At 34.2% G+C, this 14,701-nt stretch overlaps 1 protein-coding gene across 1 annotated transcript in view; it reads left to right on the forward strand.

Annotated features, from left to right (window-relative positions):
* Nucleotides 1–14,701, forward strand: part of MED1 (Mediator complex subunit 1) — a 47,833-nt gene that overhangs the window by 23,313 nt on the left and 9,819 nt on the right. The window contains exons 7-8 of the mRNA XM_074184780.1: nt 754–1,302; nt 10,870–12,357. Coding sequence (XP_074040881.1) covers nt 754–1,302; nt 10,870–12,357 — 2,037 coding nt within the window. The remainder of the gene's footprint in view (nt 1–753; nt 1,303–10,869; nt 12,358–14,701) is intronic.

Below are 14,701 nucleotides of genomic sequence, written 5' to 3' on the forward strand. Positions count from 1 at the left end.
CTAACATAGTGCCAATTAAAGCATGGAGAAAAAATAACGCAATCCACTATTTGTGACCCTCATAACTTTTTTTAAAATGAACAAGTCCAATATAAACACAAAATTTCATTTCCCCCGAAATAGCTTCCCATGTTGAATCAGTTGCACCTACTAAAAGTAAGTATTGCGTCATTCTTTCTCTTCATTTATTCACAAACAACAGAGTGATTGAATCTCCACATTCACAAAAATACACCAATCAATTTCATCCAAACACCTATGATTATGTTAGATTGAAATATACTTAGACATTTTTTTAACCAGTGTTAATCTTTTAGAAAGGTAGTCCTCATAGTTTCTTGTTACACACAACATGAGGAAAAAAATCAATTCAAAAGTAATCAAAACTTATCAATCAAAGGGGCGAAACACAAATTTTGCATTTGGTGGCAGAAGTGGGATAAATCATTTTTTTATTATTCCACTAATTAAACAAATTCGATATATATCTCTCTTAATAATAACACTTTAAAGTTATTTTCAATATAAAATACGTACATTAATTCAAATATTGGAAAACGAATCAAAATTTATTGTAACCCATCTGTTCTCTGGGAAATTCCAGAATAATGTGAATTTTAAACACTCTTCAAAAACATTCCTATCAAGCTTTGAAGCGAAGGAAGCTTCTAAGCATGAATTTGATATTTCATTAATGTCAGTAATATCATTATTCCATAATGATATTTCTAATGAGATCCAAATTTTTTTTAGACTTTGAAAATATGACCATGTTTGAAGTGAGCGCTCTGTCTTCTACCCATATCTCCATATCTTTGGAACACCCTATAGAAGAGAGTATGGCTACGGCAGAAATAGATCTCACAGATGCTTCCAACCTCATTTGCCGAATTCACAATCCGGGAACACCTCCACCAGTGAACGCTCCTGATGTAGCTTCTGATTTGAGTACAAAAATCCTCAACAAATGTTTTTCCATTCCTGTTACACTTCGGTCCGTTATCAAGTTGTGGGAGAAGCAGTCGTTGAGAAGGAATCATTATGGTGGACATGAAAATTTTAGTTTACCACTCGGTTCCGGCGATCCTGGTGGGCACAAGGACTCTTCGGGTCCCAGCATAGTAGGCTTCGGAGGGTTGAATGATAAGATCAAACAAGAGCCTTCGGGGAGTTCAAGCCATGGAATGATGATGCAGGCCAGCCAGAGTATGTTTTTAAGCGAATCGATGGCTTCGAATTTTCAAAATTTCCCACCTTCCGAGGGGGTGCTAGCCAATATGGAACTCACTAATATTCTTTCAGGTACAAGTTAACTATACTAATGGATTTTTTTTTATTGAGTTTGAGATGTCTCCATCTATCATTTTCTAAACTCAAACATTATAGAATTCAAACTAATGATAATAATAATATAATAATAATAATAATCTTTATTGAAATAGGTAATCCTAATCTACATTCACAAAGTATAATCTTATATATAGTAATTAGCAGCTCCTTCGATAGTATTAATATATTTGTTTTGTTTTAAATTTAAACGTACACACTAGGTATTTACATTTCGAGTTATATTTTCCATTGTTTTGCTAAAAGAAAACCATTCAAGTACAGCCAAATACCATAATAATCATATACAATCCTACATATGAACCAATAAGAATGCTATCCCAATATACACTTATAGCCCGAAAGAAAATACATATATTGATACCATTCACCTACAGCCAAATACCACAATAATCATATACAAACATACATATGAAACCAATAAGTTATGCTATCCCACTACCCACTATACACTCATATCCCGTAAGAAGATACATATATTAATACTCGTATTGATACTAAAAATTATTAATCCTGATAGATATACAATACAACGATTTTACTTTTGCTGTAAATGGTTTATCGTTTTTATTTTAAACTGTTGCAGAGTTTCTGATTTCTTTATATCATCTGGCAACCTGTTGTAAGCAATGAATCCCTTGAACACCAAGGTTTTAATATTGTAAGCTTTTGTTTGCCTAGTCACATGTAAGTTATGTTTACTTCTCGTATCATGCTGGTGAACTTGCGTATTGATAGTTATATATTTGTGAAAATATGATGGAAGAAGATTATGCAACATTTTGAAGATATAACTCATAGTTGAATAAATAAGTCTATTTTCTATTGACAGCCATTGTAATGTTCCCAACATCAATGATATTGGTGTATATCTGTTACATCTCAAAGTGATTCTCATTGCACGATTTTGAAGTTTTTGTAGTGATCTCATTTTATTGAGGTCAAAACCATACAATAAGGTCGGGCAATATTCGAAGTGAGGTTTGATAATTGTATTATATACGGTAATTCTTGAGCTCATACTCAAATGCTGAGATACCCTCGAAAAAAAATATAGTTTTTTGAGTATTTTTTTCTGAATATAATTGAAATGACCATTCAACGTTAAGTGGTTGTCAAGCATAAACCCTAAATATTTAAACTCTTGAACTAATTCAATTGTATTATTTTCTATTTTGATGTGAATTTCATTTATATCAAATTGTCTGTATTTAAATGGTGTGGCAATTATCATCCCCTTTGTTTTGTCTACATTCAGTTTCAATTTATTCATTTTGAGGTATTCTGTTATTCTATTTAAAGAATTATTCATCTTTTGTACGGCATTATTCAAATCTCTATCAGTTACTGATATTAACGTGTCATCTGCGAACAAGTGTATATAGTCACATTCATTGTAATGCTTTATGTCATTTATGTATAGAAGAAACAATAGCGGACCCAAAATGCTTCCTTGTGGAACTCCATGTTGCACTTCCAATGGAGCTGACAATGAATTACCAACTTTTGTTTGTTGTTGTCTACCTGTTAAATAGTTGTTAATCCATTCAAGTACTTTTCCCCTTATGCCGTAGAGTTTCAGTTTTTTTAGGAGTATATTATGGTTAATGGTTTCAAATGCTCGCCTCAAATCCAAAAACACAACCACAGTGAACATATTTTTACTCATACTACTTTTCCATTCATTAACAGTTAACTGAATGGCTGACTCACATGAATGATTGGATCTAAAACCAGATTGATTCATAAAAAGTATACTCTTTTCATTACAATATTGCAACAGTTGTTTATAAACTACTAGCTCTAACAGTTTTTCAGCACAAGGTAAAGTGTTGATAGGGCGGAATTCACTACATTTATTTGTATTAGTCACTTTTTCAGTTGGAGTAACAGTACTAATCTTCAATTCTGTAGGAACCATACCTTTTTCTAATGATGTATTTATAAAATAACACCATACATGACCAATTACCTGAAAACTGTTTTTTATAATTTTACTATACATTTCATCAATAGGTGAACCTTTATTAGCATCAATTTCCGATATTACTATTTTCAGCTGTTTTAGGTCTATTAGTTCGAAGGCACTAAAGCTATCTTCATAATTTTCAATATAGCAAACTAACTCACACTCTTCAATACTTTGGATAATATCGTTGATACTACTTAGAAAGTATTTATTAAAACAATCTGCTATGTCATTACTGTCTTTTATCAATATATTTCGTCCATTCCGTTCAAAGTATACACCATTAAAATAGTAATTGTGGTTTTTTTTCGGATTTATTAAGTTTTTCAACGTTTTCCACATTAAACGTGGATTATGTACATTTCTATCAATTTGGTTGAAGTAAAAGTGATCTTTCTTTTTTTTTAATGATATTTACAACAGCATTTCGTTTAAGCTTAAAATTTTCCCAATTCACATCACTTGAATTCAGTTTAAAACACTTATATGCCATGTCTCTATCTCTACTTAGTTTTCTGACTTCGTTGTCGTACCAGGGTAATTCATTTTCATAATGAGTAATTGTTTTTAAGGGAGCTATCTCATTTACAACTTGGTTGAAGTGTTCTTTTATATTAATGAAAATATCATCTATATTGGTACTATTTAGCATAAAAGTGCAGTTAATCAAGTTTAAATTGATATCATCGAGATTTTTATCAGTTAATCGTCTTACAGTTTTCATACATTTGTTGCTAAAATAAATTTTTTCAGAATAGAAACATTTGATTGATATTACAGAATGATCAGTAATTTTTGGTTCGTCTAGTACATTCACTTGACTATTTTCGAAATTCGTTAATACATAATCAATTAGTGTTTTACTTGTATTCGTCACTCTGGTGAACGTTTTTACCTCTTGAGTTATGCCGTATGTATTAAATATATCCTTGATTTTGTTTGTATAAAAGTCACCTGAAAAGAAATTCAAATTAAAGTCTCCAACCAAGATTGTACGACAGTTGTTACAGAATATTTCTTCACATATATTTTCCAAATGCTCCAAAAAAGTTGCATGACTTTCGTTTGGAGAATGATACAAACAACCAATTACCCATTTTGTACCAGCATATGTGGTTGTGATAAATTTACACCAGTAATTACAGTTATGGACAAATGTTTTATATACTGTATATTGAATTTCTTTTCTTACAAAGATAGTAACAAACGTCAGTACCTTCAATTTTGAAAAAGCAGACTCAACTCAAAAACTGCAATAAGTATTAATGAAATTACTAGAGTTGAAATTACATTAAAATTTCAATATTCAGTATTTACAGATTATTTATAAACACTAACTAGGGCGGTAAGGATGCTTAATCACGTTGAATAAAATTTTTAAGTAGGTCTTGACAAACAAAATGCATGCTATGGTAGTGTCAACAGTTATTGTTGCAATAATGTTGTCTCTTCAGGAAAGAATAGAAATAGTTTTAATATGTGGTGAGAATACACCATACCGGCAAGTAGCTAACATTTTCAATGAACAGCATCCAGGAAAAAATGTTCAACATACTACTGTGTCAAGAATAATGTCGAAATTCAGAGAAACAGGATCCGTGGCAAATCAACTTAAGAAAAAGGCACACTCCAAGTAAATATGATGAGGAGGCCCAACCTGTTTAAAAGTTATTGAACACGTGCAAACGAGCATAACCGATATTATAAAAAATACCGATTACAAGAGAGAAAGTGTTAGAAAAATTTTATTAAAGAATAAATTTTGGCCTTACAAGCCAAAATTTATTAACACATTGAAAGAACGAGATTTTGATGTCCGTTTGGGGTTTTCATTCTGGTTTCAAGGAGAGAGAAGAAAATGTAAAGTTTCCGTATAAAATTTTATGGACAGATGAGGCAACGTTCTCTTCAAATGGAACGGTAAGTTCCATTTGAAGAGTTGCCGATGGTGGACCCAAAAAAATCCCAATTTCACAGTTGAATGTGGTGATCAGTATACCTTCAAAACTAATGTAACGACCAAATAATTGGGCCATTTCTCTTTAGGGAAAATTTATCATCCGTCGGTTATCTCAACCTTTTAAATAATGAGGTTAGTGAAGTTTTAGATAATATGCCTTTAAATACATCACACGGTTGCTGTAAAACAGTCCCTCCAACAAATGTTCAAAGGCAAAGTTATTGGACTTAACTGGGAACATTATTGGCCACCTACATCACCCGACTTGACGCCTTTAGACTTTTTCTTGTGGGGTTACCTGAAACAAAAAGTGTACCGAAGTAGACCATTTACTGACATACAACATTTGCGAGTGTTGTGCAAATATAAATCCCTGATTTAATAAAAATTCAGTTACAGATGTCAGTAGAAGGACCATAATTTGTATAGAACGTGGAGGACGACATACTGAAATGTATGCTATAAGTGTTTGACAACCTCATTTAGACCAATAAGTAATTTTTTATACCCATTTGTATTTTCTATAATATTATTGTTGTTTAAAATTAATGATAATAATAATAGTTCTTTTGAAATTATTTGCATTTTTTTGTTGCCTCTGCTTTTTCGAAATCAAAGGTTTGTTTAAGAAAATAGCCAAGTGATTGAAACTTTGCACCAGTCATGTCAAAATTTTTATAGCACATTTTTAATTTCTCTCTGAAAATGTCCGTATAAGTAAAAATGTATCAGAAAAGTTAAACTCCATGATGAGTTTGTTACGTATACATGAATTGATGACAATTAACCAAACTTGTTTTATAAAAGGGGATATCTGTCAAAAATAAGCAAAACGTTAACTTTATCCTAGTTGCATAAAATTTGGCATATGGATATGAAATCGCCATAGACGATTTCATATCCATATGATTTCATATCTGGCACTCCTCAAACTGTTGAGGAGTGCCAGAAGATGACAGTACTACCAACTGTCGAAAGCGCTCGCAGATAATTAATAGAAGATATAAAGCTTCAAATCCTTTTTGTAGAATTTAATATTGAAATACTCAAAATAAAGGAAAATTAGTTGCATCAATAAAATATATATATATATATATATATATATTTATTTATTTATTTATTTATTTATTTTTTCTTTGGTTTCGTGGGTTTCAACAGTCAAATAATGTTGAAAAAATTTCGAAAAAACAGTTTTTATTTACAATATTTGCCAAGCTTTCGCTTTATTTTAAAGCTTCTTCAGGGCTATCTAAAATACATTTTGGTTTAATTTTAACACAAAAAGGTTAATATTGATACTTACAGTAAATATGAAAAAAATATATAAGAACACTGTATGAAATAATTGTAGAAAGTTTGTGAAAATTTCTGTCAAAAGATTGAATTTAAATTGATTTAATAGTAATCAAAATTGATATAACTTTGTTTAAGAATTTTGAAAAACAAATAGTTGATGTTCATGGAAATATATAGTTATGTTTGATTTATAACAAAATGTCAGAGAAAATTCGTGTTTGACTTAACAATTTGAAAAAATAAATACATGATGGAAAATTCCCAATGATGTTACTTACTTTAATTTATGTCTAAAAGTAATAAATAAGTGTTCTTATATATATATATATATATATATATATATATATATATATATATATATATATATATATATATATATATATATATATATATGTTAACTCGAAGATTCTCACGGATAAAGTATGATGAGCTGTTTTCTCGGGTTTCGCTCCGTGTTCCAGGCTTCTCTGCCAACTCACGTTCCTTCGACGCTGTAGAGACCAAAAAATCATTCCAAACTGCGTAAAAATAAATTATCACCTCAAGACCCAGGCCACAGAAAACATCATGAGAAGAACAAGTTTTGCACTCTTACGAGCCAACATCCATGACGCCAGAAGACAACTAAACGAAACAGACACACAACGGCTTAGACTACACACAACTTTAAGCAACATAATTCATCCACTAATATGGGATAAGATTGACACACTAGCGGAATTCCGAGCGGAAAATGACTTCGATATCACAACAGAGAAACAGAAGGACAAGTTCAACCGTCTCAGTCTGACACAAACAAGGAAAAACAACATACCAAAGATTGAGGCCACCAGAGTGGTTTACAACTATTCGAGCCAGCACCTAGATGAGGCATCCACTGAGGCGCTAGCTAAAGGTTTCAACTTCGCGGTCGCACCAGGCCGCATACCGGTTGAAAATATAATTAGCAATGTAGAATCAGCCCTGAATAGAATAGACGACAAGGAGACGCAAGAGTCAATTAGACAGGACATTGCACACGTACTCAAAAATGCAAAACCGCCGACCAGAAATATACCCCATAAAGAATACCAAGCACTGAAAAATCTACGAGAGAATGAGGATATCATCATCCTACCAGCAGACAAAGGCAATGCAACAGTAGTGTTAAACACCATAGATTATGAATCCAAAATGATGAAACTACTAGAGGATCCAGCCTACAAGAAAATAGTTAGAGATCCAACTACCTATCTAGAGAAAACCACAAAAACTGCCATCAATAATTCTCCTATCGACGACGAAATCAAAAGACATCTGATTCCAAGAGAGAAATCATCCAAGTGCCCTAAACTTTATGGACTCCCCAAAGTCCACAAGGAAGGGGCACCACTCAGGCCAATCGTGAGCTCGGTAGGTTCGCCAGTGCATCAATTAGCGAAACACGTTGCTCATGTACTTCAACCACATGCGGAAAAGGTCGATTCATATGTGCGCAATGCCGACCACCTCATAGACATATTGAAAACACAAACCGTTAGTCCGGACGACATCCTTGTCAGCTTTGACGTAACCTCGTTATTTACCCAGGTACCCACCGGAGAGGCACTAGAAATAATCAAAAAGAAATACAAACCGGAAGAGCATATCATCACATTGGCGGAACATTGCATCAAAAACACTTACTTCATCTATAACGACCAACGATACAGACAAATTGAAGGGGCACCAATGGGCTCGCCACTATCACCCGTTGTTGCCAATCTCTTTATGGAAGAAATCGAAACCGAAGCAATAGCAACGTCACCCTTGAAACCTAAACTCTGGCTGAGGTATGTCGATGACATCTTCGTGATTTGGTCTCATGGTCACCAGGAACTGTCCAGGTTTTTCAATCATTTGAATGAAATCCATCCACGTATTAAATTTACGAAAGAAGTTGAAGAAGGCAACCAGCTCGCATTTCTCGATGTACTGATTATGAAAAAGCCAGACGGAACATTAGGTCACACGGTATATCGAAAGCCAACACACACGAACAGGTACCTAAACGCAAATTCACACCACCACCCAAAACAAATTCACGCGGTGGTAAGAACACTCATTACACGTTCGAGGAGGCTGGCAGACAACGATCACAGACAACAAGAGTTGAACACCATCGAAACAACGCTACAAATGAATAACTACTCAGAAAGAAGTATAAAAGCGGCTGCCAAGACCACACGGAAACAACAAAAAACTCGAGATACACCGGTCATAACAACCACACTACCATATATTGCAGGAACAACAGATAAAATCAGCAGAATTCTTCACCGACATAACATATTAACTTCGTTCGTACCAGAACGAACAATAAGGTCCATGCTTCGTAATCCCAAGGATCAGATACCACTGGAATCACAAGGAGTGTATGAAGTACCATGCCATGATTGTGACAGGACTTACATCGGCCAGACCAACAGACGAATCAACATTCGCAAAGATGAACACAAACTAGCAGTGAAGGGAAAAGTCACCACGTCTTCTCTCTTCCAACACGTACTTCAAACAGGACATAACATCAATTTCGACAACACAAAAATGCTAGCAAGCAACGAAAACTTTTACTCACGAACAATCAGAGAGGCAATCGAAATTGAAAAACGACCTAATAATATGAACAAGAGGGATGATGCGCAAAGATTACCATCAACATGGAGATCCGTTTTATCACTTCGCACAAGCAATCAGACCGCTCAACTTCAGAGGCAAAACTCGGTACATGACAATACAGGTACAATAACAGAGACAGGAGAGGCAGCTCAGGTAATAAGACCAAAACAGGTAGTCGAACAAACACAGGTAGTGGCAGCAACGCAGGTAAAGGGAAACATCCATCCCTATAAATTGAGACACAGAGTTCGAAGTAATCAGTCTAGTTGAAAAAACCAGACATCACCAGAAGATGGCAAATGAGACTTTGCCGAAACGTTGTGAAAATAATCCTTATGGGGAGAAAATACACAGAACACGGAGCGAAACCCGAGAAAACAGCTCATCATATATATATATATATATATATATATATATATATATATATATATATATATATATATATATATATATTTTATATTTACTGTTACTATCAATATTAACCATTTTCTGTTAAAATTAAACCAAATTGTATTTTAGATAGCCCTGAAGAAGCTTTGAAATAAAGCGAAAGCTTGGCAAATATTGTAAAAAAAAACCGTTTTTTTGAAAGTTTTTTCACATTATTTGACTGCTGAACCCACGAAAACAAAAGTATTTGTTACGCAATTCCACTATTCTTCTGCTTTCCATAACTGCGTCTTGCATTCTTAAGGTTTGTTTTTGACTATTTTATGTACAGTTGAGAAAGGAATTTCGGTCAAATCTGATGTTGCTTGTAATAGTTTGTTTCCCTCGAAACCAAACTTGAGATGTAGATTCTTATATACATTGAAACATACTCTCTGTGTTTCAATATTCAAATGCATCCGAATCTTATTCACTGGTATCTCTTTTTCGCATTGTTCACCGTCGCTATTGGAATCACTACACAGGAAAAGTGTTCATTGTTATCACACTCGTTATTACTATCAGTACTTATCCAAGGATACCACATTTCAAACAGATAACAACATTTTTAAGTAATTATAACTGCACCAATATCGAATTTCAACACTCAAATCGCGATCAGTTCCTGAACTGAACATTGACAACACGACGGCTCGCATTCTATTCGTTACCGTAACATGACTTCAAAATTTAATTTTATGACTCTTCTGCCAATCATAAAACTCGGTTGGTAAAAATCATCCAATACGAACCGCCAATTCTTCAGTCCACGTGGACTAGTTGGCAGCGAATTTATTTCTTTGTATTGGTTTTTTTGAAAATGAATGTTTGTGAGATAAGACTGGACGAGCTTGAGAGCTACCCCCCCGAGACCATAGTAACTAATTTTTTCAATTAAAATAGTAAGCGATACACAGTCAAAAGCCTTTGTCAGGTCGCATAGCGTCAAAAAAGAGTGCTGTCCCTGATCAAGTCCTTCGACTATGTTGGAAATTAGATTGTAAGGGGGCAGTTATATCTGCTGGAAATACTTTGCCAATTAGCCGTCGTGTACTAAGAGACCACGTCAAAGCTAACTAGTGTGGCTCCAGAACCACATCGTCTTTGATAATATCTACCGCAGTAGTAGACGAAACGTCTGGCATACAAACCTGCAGACCACGGCCAAAAAAAAAAAATAGTTTTCGTACAAGATACCTTTTTTAATATATTACTGAATTTTTTTTTTCAGATACTTCTGACAAATCAAACAAACGTCAGAAGCGCAAACTGAATGAAGATTCATTGAGATGTGGCAAGAGGAAGGTGGGAACAGAAGACTCTGATATAATGGAATCAAATAGTTGTGATTCTACATCTCGAAGCACCCCATCATCCCAAGAAACGGAAATCAGAACTCCAAATTCTATTTTGGGGTTTCAAATGGATAATGAGGTATCAGGTTCAGATCCTGCCGAACTTACTGATACTGCAAATAAGTCAAACAATGAATTTGAAAACTTGAGCCATTTCAGGCAGGAACCTCAAGTTAGAGAGAAAGTCAAAGATGAGATTTCTACCGTTGCCCTTAGCGATATTGAAGATAAAAATGCAATTTCTTCCAACGTCAGCATTACGGCGATACCTGCCAGTCCGACTTTGGGATATGCGGTGAATAATGTTAAAGAAAAACGAGTGGCAGAACCTGTGACAAGTTCAATAACTATTACTCCGGTTTCTTCAAGTCCGTCTAAATCTTCAGAAGAAAAATCAAAGGAAAAGAAGAGCAGGAGTAGTAAAGATGATAAAAGTAGGATGGACAAAAAAAGGCGTAAGAAACATGACGACAGTCCTATGGGACCCCCTGAAAAAGTTCCTCACAAGCAGGACCTGTTGAATAAACCAGTTACAGTTAGTATCAAACCTGCTGAATCACCTCCACCCAACTCTACTCCCACTTCACCTAATTTACTGAGAAAATTCAACGTTTCTCCTACTCCAAATAGGACCGTATCTCTTAGTGGTAAACTTAGTCCAAATCTGACTAAACCTAACCTCAAATCGAGTTCTTCGTCACACCAGAGCCCAAAAAATTCTCCCGCACACATTTCAAGTAGCCCCAAGCACAACATTTCCGGTATTTCAAGTCCTAAGCATCATGGCACTTCCCCTAAACATCCTTCGACCACTGGGTCTGGAAAACCTAGCATGTCCACATTGAAAAATGCTGCCAACTCTCCTTCCAGCAAAGCAAGCAATGAACCCAGAATCAAATCAAGTTTGAAAGATTCCCGAGACAAAGATAAAAAAGCTTCTAATACGTTTGGTGTCAATACAAAAAATAAAAGTTCCTCCCTCAAAGTGAAATCGCTGGATTTAAATAATTGTGAAGTGATATCCGATGGTTTACCGTCTCCCAGCGGAACTAGTGATCATTCAAAAACGAATCCCAGTCAAGTGAAAAACCGCAAAAGTTCTTTGTCAGCTATTGTGGATAAACTGAAAGTTAACGCCCAACACTGTGATACAGCAACAGACTTAAGTAATAAAACTAGTAGTAATAAGGAAAGGACAAGCTCAAGTAAATCAAATGAATCGAGTAAAGCAAATGCCAAACTAGGTGAAACAAAGAACTCGGAGTACATGGTGAAGCCAAGTTCCGACGGCATGAAAATCACAATAAATAAAACCAGGAGTAAAGACAGTCCAAGTAATAAGTCATCTTCAAGTTTGAGTAAAGGTTAGTTTGAAAATTTCGTTTTATCTACTGGCTGATGGTTTTTTATTCAGTTCACCTGAAATTTTGTAACAATTGTATGCTGCCTGTTCAAAAAATGAGGTTAACTTTCATTTTTCTCAAAAAATATTAATTGTTCATCAATTTCAGATATTAAAACACTTGTGCCCAGCGTTTCTTTGAATCTCCGAAGCAGTTCTAATGTACACTTTTTGTTATGTCCTTGAGCTCTCTCAGTGATTCAGTTTTTACTTCCTCAATCGTCCTTTCATGGATTTCTTTCATAGGAACAGAAAAAAATCGGGACCAAATCTGGTGAATACGGTGGCTGAGGTATGATTTTGGTGTTGTTTTTGGCCCAAAAATCACGAACAAGTAATGACATGTGAGCAGATGCATTATCGTGATGCAAAAGCCATGAATTGTTTTTGCACAATACCAGACGTTTTGTTCATATCGCTTCTTGCAAGCGGCCCTTAACTTCTAGATAATGTTGATCGTACGACCATGTGACAAGAACTCCTGATCATTTAAGTGTTCATATAAAAGTATTTGTTTCAAAAGAATTTTGAATATTTTCTTCCATTACTGTGGCGTAACGCATCAGGAGTTTTTACCACATGGTCGTAAGCTGCTTGCGAGAAGCAAAACGAAGAAAACAGCCGGTATTGTGGAAAAACAATTCATAGATTTTGCTTCACCAAAATGCACCTGCTCACTCGTCATTGCTTGTTCCTGATTTTTTTGCCATAAACAACACTGTAATCATGCCTCAGCCACCGTATTCACCAGATTTGGTTCCCTACAACTTTTTTCTGTTTGCGAGATTGAATAGACCCATGAAAGGACGGCGTTTTGCGACGATTGAGGAGATAAAAACTGAATCGCTGGAGAGCTCAAAAACATTCCAAAAATTGCATATCAGAAATGCGTGTAGGATTGGAAAAAACGCTGGCACAAGTTTATTATATCTGACGGGGACAAAATATAAATTGATGAATAAATGAATATTTTTTTGGCAATTGATTAAAGTTCACCTTATTTTTTCAACAGACCTTTTACAAAGGTTTACCTCATTTTTCACTTGAAAGAATTGAAGTAGAGGATTATAAAAATTGGATCAAAGTATAACAGAACCACTCTTTGAATAAATGTAAATACTTGATTATACCTGAATAATCATTATCTCATTAAGACGCCAAGTTGGTTCGTGAAAGGCGCGTCGAGAAGAGTATTGCAGCTCTGTTAATTGGGAATAGTGATTGTTTTAGACTGAATAATCGAGTATTTTCAATTTGACATGCCACCATATGCAAACATGACATCATGGAAATAATGTGGTCTGAAACTTTGTTTTCAAAAACGTTTTCATCTTCTTAAAATTCCACCTCGTTTATTAGTCTGTTTAATTTTTTGGGTGTTTGTATTTTTTTAATTTTTCTTGTTTAATTGGTATCACTTTCACCCCCAAGTCCTGCTTTCAACAACTGAGTTGAACTAGCTGTATCTAGATTTGATTTTCCCTTTTTGGTTTCAAATCTGAATAAGTAAAAGTTCATGATTTTGTATTTAAAAAAAACTTCAATGTGAGATTTCCACTTGGCGGTTTACAAAACCTCTAGATTATACTATGATATAGTACTATAGCATAGTAGTATAGTATTGTGCACCATAGTATCACCACATAGTATAAAACAAAGTCGCTTGCTGCTGTCTGTCCCTATGTATGCTTAGATCTTTAAAATTACGCAACGGGTTTTGATGCTGGTTTTTTTTACACACTTTATATTAGCTTCACCTATATGTATGTATGTTTGTATATATGTTTGTTTGTAACTCTCAAGCACGGGATCTGTATTGGCAGAATTATCGGCATTATTGCTTGATCTATTCGCGGGCAGATGGCGCTATATGTAACTATAAATTATTACTTGAGCTATTCGCGGGCAGATGCCGCTATACATGACCTCCTTGATAGGTTGTTCAAAAAAAAAATCAAAATAAAAAACAGATTTTAAGAATTATAAGTGTTAGCAAAATTTTGTACTACAGATGAAATATTTAAATATTTACAATTACCCGTGATTCAGTACAGAAAAAAGTTTTGAACGAAACGGAAGATACATTTTAAAATCTAATTCGATTATTTGAAAGCAAACCAGAATATGGATTTCAATAATGAAAACTTTATCGTAAATTGTACACCTAAAAAATTCAGTTACTCGTATATTACAAAAAATCGAAAAATTAGAATCAAGGTGCTTGACATACATATCAAATCAAAAGATTGATTTGAAAAATAAAATTATTCACTGAAAAAATATTTTTAGTCCATTGAATATTTTGA

The sequence above is a fragment of the Leptinotarsa decemlineata genome, unplaced genomic scaffold, assembly GCF_025532065.1.
Source record: "Leptinotarsa decemlineata unplaced genomic scaffold, Ldec_3_MD MMD2_tig00026358_RagTag_RagTag, whole genome shotgun sequence".
Classification (NCBI taxonomy): domain Eukaryota; kingdom Metazoa; phylum Arthropoda; class Insecta; order Coleoptera; family Chrysomelidae; genus Leptinotarsa; species Leptinotarsa decemlineata.